This window comes from Sphaerodactylus townsendi, linkage group LG10, assembly GCF_021028975.2.
Source record: "Sphaerodactylus townsendi isolate TG3544 linkage group LG10, MPM_Stown_v2.3, whole genome shotgun sequence".
Taxonomy (NCBI): Eukaryota; Metazoa; Chordata; class Lepidosauria; order Squamata; family Sphaerodactylidae; genus Sphaerodactylus; species Sphaerodactylus townsendi.
This window is the reverse complement of record NC_059434.1, coordinates 46,821,916-46,832,435: the sequence shown is the minus strand read 5'-3', so window position 1 is coordinate 46,832,435 and position 10,520 is coordinate 46,821,916. Positions and strand designations below refer to the sequence as shown.

General features: G+C 43.0%; 1 protein-coding gene across 1 annotated transcript in view; it reads right to left on the bottom strand.

The window, feature by feature from the left end:
* The window catches only part of LRBA (LPS responsive beige-like anchor protein), a 452,503-nt gene that overhangs the window by 260,842 nt on the left and 181,141 nt on the right, over positions 1 to 10,520 (bottom strand). Inside the window, 1 exon segment of the mRNA XM_048509137.1 lies at positions 221 to 387. Coding sequence (XP_048365094.1) covers positions 221 to 387 — 167 coding nt within the window.

Below are 10,520 nucleotides of genomic sequence, written 5' to 3'. Positions count from 1 at the left end.
CTTCTCTCACCCAAATGCGCACGTGAACAAAGTCCACTTCTTCCATTCCAGAGGCACAAGGGAACATGTGAGTGTTCAGAAATGATCAGGACAAAATAGCCAAGGTCATAATCTTTCTTTAGTCTTTTCTGCTTAAAATCAAAATTGTTAACATTTTTTGCTTTGACTTATACCACCCAAAGGAATTCATACGCTGCCAAAATGTTAAGAATCTGTTTACCTTCCTGCAGAATTGCCCCAGGCTCCATGCTTGTCTGTCAGTATGTTGATGATTTTCTGTATCAATTGTGTTGCTGTCACATGATCTCGATATTTAGCTGCCCTTATCAAATGATCACACATCTTCTCATCTTCTCGTTTATCTGCAGAATACTGTGCACTCAGTGACTGCGGAAGAAGGAAAAATAAATTGTTTACTAATGTATACATACATAACTATTTTCATTTTTTTAATGTTAATTTTTCTCAGGCAATCCACACAGAATTTCTGCAGCATATGTTACCTCAGATCATACTCAAATGTTAAAGTACCTGAAAAATCTAGACAGTATAACATCATGGGTTTATAGTACACGAACTGGGTGGTATGGAGCAAAGAAGAGTTCAAATTCTGTTACAGCTATAGATTATGCCTGCTATGTACAATAAGAAATTCAGAATCTACCTCTCAGCCTGGGCTGTTTTCGAGATAGCCCTAAGTACAAACCAAGGCATTTAAAACATGGCAAATAATCTGCCTTTTTTTAAAAAATAGCAATATGACAAGCAGGATTACCAAAAAAAATAAATAAAAAGAAGAATGTTTATACAGAAAAGAGCAAGTAGCGAAACTTAGCTGAACCATAAAGCACATTCTTTATCATGTTAAATTATCATCAGTGTTCAAGGTTTAAACTATATGCAAAACAGACACCTGTTGCACTAGTTACAATGGCATGTAAGACATAAGAGGAAAAAGTAAACTGCATGTGTAATACCAATTACTTTGCAAACACGCTCTGAACATGCCTTGAAAGCATGTTACATAATCTTAACAATAACATATCAATACATCTAATTCCCAATATTGCCAAATCTGTGATACTTAAATTTGGAGGCTAGAACCATGAACAGAAAAGACAGTTCTTTCTGCAAACCTCAGAAAGTCACACCTTTGCAGAAATGTCTAAAAACAAATGCACTAGGGCGTACGGCATTAATTGCCCCCACTCTCCGCTAACAGAAGTTGCACTGGTACCTTTTAAAAAAGATATCCCAGTGGCCTTTGTGGAAATTGCTAGGCTTTCACAACAGTATTGCCAATCTTCAAGTCTTTGTTTTTGTCAGTAAAAGGCAGATGGAGGGGCAAGGACCTTTCCAGGGCTGTTAGTCTTTAAGGGAGGATTCATTGGGGCCTGGCAACTATCAGTCAACTTGCTACCACACGACTTTCATCTCACCCAGGAATATCTGTTTACTGCTATTCAAACCAAGTCACCACATGAAAGTGTGGTATAGTGGTTAGAGTTTCAGAATAGCTCTGGGAAACACAACTTTAAAACCCACTCTGTTATGAAAGGCAACTAGGTGATCTTGGTCTAGTTACTCATTCTCAACCTAACTTATCTCATAGTGTTGTGAGAATAAAATGGAGGAGAGAAAAATGTTGTTACCTGCTTTGGGTATTCATTGTGGAGAAAGGTATGGTACACGCACAGTAAATAAATGATAAATATAAATGCGAACAGCATAGGCGGAGCTACCACGGGATGGGGGGCAAAAACCCCGGGCGTAGGCATGGGGAGCAGAGAATGGAGGAGAAGACTTGGCCAGGAAGAGCAGAGTGACCTGCTGGTGTTCATTTTGGAGGGCTTTTCTCAAAGCCACAGCTTTTAAAACAGTGCATTTTAACAGGGGTTATCTCTTTTTCTCCTTGTAAGGCTCCTGTGAGCTAAGGCTGCTGAATCTGGAAGGTGGGGCTTAACAGGGGTTAACAGAGTTCATCTCTTGTTCCTCTTTGTCCTGGGCTCCTGAGAGGTGGGGCTTTAGTTCAGTCTCTGGAACCAGCGGCGCGCGCCATTAGGCGCGCGCAATTTTTTTTTTTTAATTAATAAGGACATATTTGACAGATAGTACGTGCAGATAGCTCCAGGGGGGCACTAACTAAAAGCTTAATATTTAAATATCTAAACAAATCAGATATGAAGGCAGAAAGCCAGCAGGGGGATGGGGGCTTTCCAGTGTTTTGCACTGAGTGTCACATATATGACTATCTGCCACTAGGACAGAAGTTGTGGGTGTGCCCTCGCTGCAATGAGCTCCCTGGCACTCCAAAAGGAACATGTGCGTTCTCTTGAAGCCAAGGTGGCAGACCTGGAGAAGCTGAAAGAGTGCAGAGAGGGGTGACAGACAAGGCTTTCAGGTGACCTAACAGCCGGGTCCCCACTCCCAAGGTGACATATCTTCCAGATGTCATGGAGGGAGAATGAAGGTCTTGAAGAGGGACGGAGGGTGCCAGTCTGAGGTGGGGAAGATGCTCCCTTAGATGGGATCCCTTCCTTAACTGGTGATCAACTATCACCTCTACGCACTCGAGTGGGATACCCCTCGGGGAGGTGGGGGGGCTCCTCGTAATGGGTGATTCAATCATTAGAAATGTAGAGAGTTGGGTTTGTGAGGAGGCATTGATGACCGCATGGTGACTTCGCCTGCCTGGTCTTGGCGAAGGTTGCTTGGATGTCAGCAGCTTAGGTCTAGATATGAGCTTTTAGAGCAGTGCTGGGGGGTGGAGTCAGCAGTGGTGGTCCCACATTGGCACTACCGACATTCGGAATACGTAGCCGGGAGGTTCTGGAAGCTAGAATTTAGGCTGCTAGGAAACAGGTTGAAGTCCAGTGACCCTCCAAGGTGGCTTATTCTCAGTGAAATGCCTAGTCCGTTCCATCGCCGCAGGGCCAGAAGCTAGGGCAAGCCGGAGATACAGGGTCTCAACAATGTCGTGGATGAGAAGGTGGTGTAAGGCAGAGGGTTTCAGATTTGTCAGGAACCTGGGGAACCTTTTTTGGGACAAAGGCAGGCATCTGTACAGAATGGGACTGGAGACTTCATCTTAACAAAAGAGGAACCATACTGAGCTGCTGGCGCCAACATTAAAAAAAAAGGTGGCAGAACAGCTTTTAAACTGATCACTGGGGGAAAGCCGACAGGAGCTAGAGGTGACTTCGGTTGAGAATACAGTATCTATGGGGATGCAGACCAGAGAGGGAGGTTTAAATCTAAATCCAACCACATACGCCCGAGTGGAACATAGCAATGTGCATGTGACAAGGGATAGATGTCTACATAAAGACTTGAGGGTAAAGCTACTATCAAATCCCAGGTTAAGGACAGAGGCAGGGGTATACAGGTGTCTCTGCATGCTAATAGTAGAAGCATTAGACCTACAAAATGGGGGGGAGCTGGGTACAGAGTTTTGAAGCGAGGACTTTTGATATAGTGGGCATTACAGAGGCGTAGTGGAATGAGGTGAGAATCCAGTGGGATGCTGCTATACCAGGCTACAGGCTCTATAAGAAAAGGATAGGAGAAGGGTGCATTGGGGGGTGGAGTTGCCCCTTTACATCAAAAGAAAGCATAGTATCACATAAAATAGACAATGCAAGTGGGGAGACTGGTTTCCCCTAGCAAGAATCACTGTGGATATCAATACCAGGGGTGAAGGACAGTTTTAATATTAGGAATATATTATACGATCCCCTATTGACCAAAGTGCACAAAGAGGATTCTGAGATGGAAAAGAAATTAGAGAGGCCAAACAAAACAAAAGAAATGTGAGTGGTAATGGGTTGATTTTTTTTAAACTATCCCCATTTAAACTGGAAAAATGCATGTTCAGGGTCGCATAGGTAAGGAGAGAGCATTTCCCCTGGATATGCTAAAATGACTGTGGCTTAGAGGGGCTACAGATGGTTGTGGAACCAACCAAGGAGAGGTGATCCTAGATCTGAATTCTATGTGGGACCCAGGACCACCTGGTGCAGGAAGTCAGTGTTGTTGAGCCGATAGGAACAAGCTGACAATTCACAATGCTATCAGATTCTATTATCTCAGCATGCGAGCAAAGTGGCAACTACCTAATGTAGTTACATTTGCCTTCAGAAAGAGGAAATTTCTCAAAGGGAATGAGGGGAGGAGCTAGTGTACATGGGAAGCTGAAGAAGGGAAGGAAACCAAGAGAGTCAAAACTGTCCAGGATGCTTGGAGGTTATTTAAAAACACAGTAATAAAAGCTCAGCTGGAATGTGTTGTTCCCACATGGTTAGAAAAGGCAGCACCAGTAGTCCAAAAAAGAAAGCCACCATGGTTAACAAAGAAGAGGTTGAGGAAATTATCCAGAAAAGAAAATGTCTTTTAGAAAATGGAAGTCCAGTTTGGCTGATGAAAGAATATGAGAGGAACACAAATGGTGGCAAAAAGAGAAACAAGTTAGCTGTAAGGGGAGGGCAAAAAAAGGGATTATATGAGGGAGCACATGGCTGCGAACATCAAGACCAACAACAAACAGTTGCTCTTCAGAAGTACATCATCAAAGCAGAAGAGGAAGCCAGCAAGGAGCGGATAGGCCAGTTAGATGACAAAAGGAACAAAGGGTGTGCTAAAAGATGGCAGGGAGATTGCAGAGAAGCTGAATGAATTCTGCTTTTGCATCTGTCTTCACTCCAAGGAAGGGAGGGTGAGGAACATTCCTGCACCTGAACCAAGCTTCTTAAAAGAAGCCGAATCCAAGGAACTAGCGAAGATGAGTGGTAGACAAGGAAGAAGTTCTGGCAAGCCATTGATAAATCTAAATGTTACCAAATCCCCTGGCCCAGATTGCATTCACCACAAGAATTCTTAAAGAGCTCAAGCATGAAATTGCTGATCTTCTCACTTTAATAATGCAACTTATCCCTGAAATCAGGCTCCATCCCTGAAGACTGGAGAGATGGCCAATGTCACACCACAATCTTTAAGAAAGCGGATCTAGGGGGGACCCAGGAAATTACAAAGGCCAGTCAGTTTGACATCTGTTCCCTGGTAAATTAGTAGAATCTATCATTAAAGATAAGAATTATAAAACATGTAGAAAAAAGCAAGACCTGCTGCTGAGAAAGAAGAGTCAGCATGTGGCTTTGCAGAGGCAAATCCTGTCTTACAAAACTTACTAGAGTTCTTTGAGAGGTGTAAACAGGCATGTGGACCAGGGGTGAACCCGGTGGACATTGTCTACTTGGATTTCCAAAGGAAGCTTTTGACAAAGTTCCTCACCAGAGACTGTTGAGAAAACTCAGCAATGAAGGAATAAGAGGAAGTCCTCTATGGATTAAAAAAAAACTGGTTGAGAAAACAGGGAAGCAAAGAGTGGAGTGTAAATGGCAAAAGTTCTCACAATGGAAAGATGCCGGGAGTGGGTGTGTCCCCTAAGGATCCCGCTTTTGGGACCAGAATTATGCTCTTTTAACCTATTACATAAATGACCTGGAGAGAGTAGAGAGGAGTGCAGGTTAGCGTGGTGGCCAAGATTTTGAGATGATACCAAATTATGTAGGGTGGTGAGAACAACAAAAGGATTGCTTGAAGAGCTCCAAAGCCGGACCTTGATAAATTAGGTGGAGTATGGGCTCCAGAAATGGCAAATGCTACAGTTCAATGTAGCAAGAAAATGTAAAGTGATGCACATAGGGGCAAAAATCCCAAACTTCACATTAAGACTGCCTTCACAGCAGGGTCCAGTGCTATCCAGTCACAGTGAACCAGGGGAAGAGGGATTTTAGAAGCGTCTTAGTTGATAGTTCCATGGGAATGTCCAACTCAATGCATGGCAGCTGTAAAAAAAGGCAAACTATATGCTGGGGATAATTCAGGAAAGAGGAATTGATAATAAAACTGCAAAGATTGCTCATGCCCTTTATATACAAAGCAGTGGATGCGACCCCGCACTCTGCCAGAGTACTGTGTCCAGTTCTGGTGCCCAGCATCTCAAAAAAGGATATTGAGGAGATAGAAAAAAGAAGGTGCAGAGAGAAGGGCAACAAAAGGATGATTGAGGGACTGGAGCACCCCTTCCCTATGAGGAGAGGCTGCAGCGTTTGGGGACTCTTTAGTTTGGAGAGGAGGAGGCTGAGGGGGGATATGATTGAAGTCTACAAAATTATGCATGGGGTAGAACATGTTGACAGAGAGAAATTTTTCTCTCTTTCTCACAATACTAGAACCAGGGGGCATCCATTGAAAATGCTGGGGGGAAGAATTAGGACTAATAAAAGGAAAGACTTCTTCACGAAAAGTGTGATTGGTGTTTGGAATATGCTGCCACAGGAGGTGGTGATGGCCACTAACCTGGATAGCTTTAAAAAGGGCTTGGACAGATTTATGGAGGAGAAGTCGATTTATGGCTACCAATCTTGATCCTCCTTGATCTGAGATTGCAAATGCCTTAACAGACCAGGTGATCGGGAGCAACAGCCGCAGAAGGCCATTGCTTTCACATCCTACATGTGAGCTCCCCAAGGCACCTGGTGGGCCACTGCGAGTAGCAGAGAGCTGGGCTAGATGGACTTTGGTCTGATCCAGCTGGCTTGTTCTTATGTTCTTATGTTCTTAATCCCCCACTCCTCCCCTCAGACCGCCGCTGCGGCCTGGAGCAGCCTCCATGGACCGGAGCAGGCTGCCATTTTAATTTTTAAAGGTAAATAAGGAATGGGGGGCAAGGGGGTGGGGGGCACCATTTTGCCCTGTGTGCCTGTTCCCCCCCCCCCACAGCACTGGAGAATGGGGAGATAGAATGTAGGTGAATGTAGGTTGGTGGGTGAGAAGTAGAACAGCAAGGAGGCTACCAGGAGAAAGGAAAGAATTAACAGTATGAGTAGAGGGATTTCGGGAATAGTGAGGTGATTTCCACAAGTCTGCTGTGCATCTCAGCATGGCCTGGTGGCTGGCACCTCACAACTGGGCCTAGCCTAGAGTGATACAGAATTTTCCTAGAGAGAAGCTGCTGGGAGAACAGGGAGAAAGCTGAACACAGGTGGACAGATAACAGTAGACTTGCTGGGTATTAAGGTAGGTATTAAGATAGAAGTAGAAAAGGAGAAGAGGCAATAGGGGCTTTCAGAGAAGGGAAATACAATATAGTATGGATGAGAAAAATAAGGACCTCCCCAGAAGTCCTTGGGGTTCTCATGCTTGTATTATTTATAACTAGATCAGGGGTAGGGAACCTTTAACACTCAAAGAGCCATTTGGACTCGTTTTCCACGGGAAAAGAAAACACTTGGAGCCGCAAATAATTTTTGACATTTAAAATAAAGATAACACTGTATATATTGGGTTTTTTTACCTTTTACTCTGCTCATTCTGAGAAGCGCATGGATGCGGCAAGGATGGGGCCAGCGGCTCGGCCTCGCTGGCCGCTGGGAAAGCGCCCGCCCCGCTCCAACAGGGCAGGCAAGTGGGGAAGCCTGTGGCGCGGCCCAGCTGGCCACGGGCAAGGATGGGGCCAGCAGCGCGGCTCGTGGAGCCACAGTGCAAGGACCGAAGAGCCGCATGCGGCTCTCGAGCTGCAGGTTCCCACCCCTGAACTAGATGGACCACTGGTCCGATCTAGCTGGGCTCTCATGGGCTTGCAAATTGTAAATTGTGCTAATAATGGTTTAATGCAACATCTGAACTGACAAACTGCAGGGAACAGCACCTGGCTACCTCGCTCACAATCTTTAAAAGACAGTTGAAGACAGTGTTATTTAGGACCACATTTAGTTAAGTTAGCAGCAGTTTTAAACTGGTTTTAAAATTTGGTATTGTGTATGCTTTGTGTATTTTATCTATATTGTAAGCAGTCCTGAACTCCATAGGGAACAAAGGTGGTTAATAAACTTTATCAATACATAAAATTATGGTGCTGTTCAATCTTCAGAGGCCTCGCATCATAGAACATGACACTAAGATAAGAGCATGAAAGAAACACTAAGTCATGGTTCAATGTAGAAATAACGATTTAAGTTAGTGCAAACCATGGTTCAGTGTGAGGTCCAGATTTAGCCTACGTAAGAACCAGCAAAATACTTCCCAAGCTATGTTTAAACAGTTTCCTTTCAAATACAGAAAGATGGATTACAAACATGACACTTTTTCATTATTTATTCAACTTATGCTTTTCTTCCAACATGGAACTCACAGCTACACACATAAACCCCTCAGAAGATGTACTTTCCAAAAACAGACCAGATCCAAAAATAGGTCTGGCTTTAGCCAAGTGTCTGTAGTGGTCTCTACCAAAGTCTACTCTTGATATAGCTTGGGACCAATGGAGCTCTCCATTCCTGTACTGACCCCTACTATGGAGAAATGATACATGACTCCAAAAATCAAAGGGGACCTCAAAAAATCCCTCCCCCTTTCCTGCCTTTACTGACAGAAACCAAGACATTATCTAACAATACTGTTGCAATTGTGTAGCAGAGATCAGAGAGGTTACTTGTTTCTTAAAAATACACGCCCTGCTTCTGGGAAGAATTATTTTGGGAAGAATTAACACCCCAGTGCTGCTGCTGTTGCTTTTTAATTTTAGATTTTTCTATAAATTTGGGGCTTTTCTCAGGTTTGTCTTGTCTCTTCATAGCTTCAGTCTCTGGACTGAGACATCCACAGATCTGGCCATGTTGAGAACCTGGACATTGATCATTCCTACATACGCTGTATGCAGATACAACATTTCAGAAATTTAAATAATACTGGCAACAATTGATATGTCATAATGTGATTAATGAGTTCAATGTCATAAATTTTATCTCAAATGGTAGTCCTGTTTATTGTGTCTCTGTAATATAGTTTGTTTTGTTTATTACACAATGTTTTGTTTACTACACAATGGCAAAAATTAAGAAACAGGTGCTCTGGTATCATAGGGTACAGCAGTTTGCAACTCTCAAGTATTGTGTACACCTGAAATTTCTCTTACAGAAAATGCAGTCATGTATATGTTTAAATTCCATAAACATAACAAATATTAAACATGACACAATTTAGTTCAGGCCTGAAAGGAAAAAAATATTGCATAGATTTGAATTCTCCTCAAATTCCTCTTTTTTCCCATAAGCACAGTGTTACAGCTTATGAAGCTCGACTAGACAGAATAGACAATGGTTGTGACTGATTGTGGTAGGCAATTTGTCTCTACATTGACAGCACATTTTAAAAATAGTTTGCTGTCATATACTCTGAAACCAGCAAAAGCTTTGAAAACACAAATCTACAACACAGAAAAACAGAAAACTGGAAACAGAAGAAAAAGGCTGAAAGAAACTAGTTCTGTGAAATCCAAAGGAATGCAGTTGCTGCAGTCTAAAGGAACGGAAGGCAGGAACATATGACCCCATCTGTTAAACATGCACTGTAGAACAGAGCTTACAATGGGTGGTGCAAGCACAAGCACACATACACCCACTGGAGGTAGTGGGGGTGGGAATTAGATCTAGAAAGTTCTGAGTGGTATTCTTTCATGATACGGTGCACATATGTGTGACTGTAAACAAGCAATAAGAAAAATATGCTTATACAGAAGAAAGCCCTCTGCAAGCTACTAATGATTACCAAGATCTATAAAAACCAAAGACCTATAGAAGTAAACCTGTGCTTCAAGACCTATTTTACTCTGCTCATTGAAAGCATCCCTATCACTGTCAGTGCCTCAGTTACCCCCCATTCCTTGAGTCTGAAAACAACTTGTACTCTCTAAATAAGGCAGTCAGGTGACAGAATGATAATGACTGAAGATCATATGTGTTATTTATTTAAAATATTTATATTTTACTTTTCCAACTTGTGATGCATAAATTAGCTTTGGTGACAATGATAACAACAAAAGGGTCATTTTCCTTTCATTTTAGTAATAAATAAATGCACAAACCCTTAGAAGTTCATGCCACTTACTACATAAATGCAAGTGAGATAAACCCAGGGCACCTTCTGCACAGATAGGAATCAGAAACATAGTAAATTGGGGCAACTGAGAAACTACAGCTGGCTGGTACCTTTTCTGTAAGCCTCAAAAGCAAGTGGACAGGGCATTTCAGTCCTCAGCCATTGATACTGAACTGACACTCCAAAGGTTGCCAGCTCTATGTTGGGACATTCCTAGAGATTTGGGGGTGGACCCTAGGGAGGATGGGGTTTGGGGAGGGGACAAACCTCACTGGCATATAATGGCATAGGTTCCACCCTCCAAGAGCACCATTTTCTTCTAGGGAACTGATTTCTGTAGTCTGGAGATCAGATGCAATTCTCAGAGATCCCCAGGCAGGACTTGAAGGTTGGCAACTCCAGGCAGTTTCCTTGCCAGAATTCCAGGAATAACTTATAAAATCCATGGAATGTTAGTGAAGAATGTAAGATAATGTCTATATGAACATTTCATGTTAAATCATGGGAGATCCTGCTTCTCTCATAAGATGTCGTAACTAAGGTATCCCTGCTTCAGGATAACATGGAGTGGTGTATTACTTTCC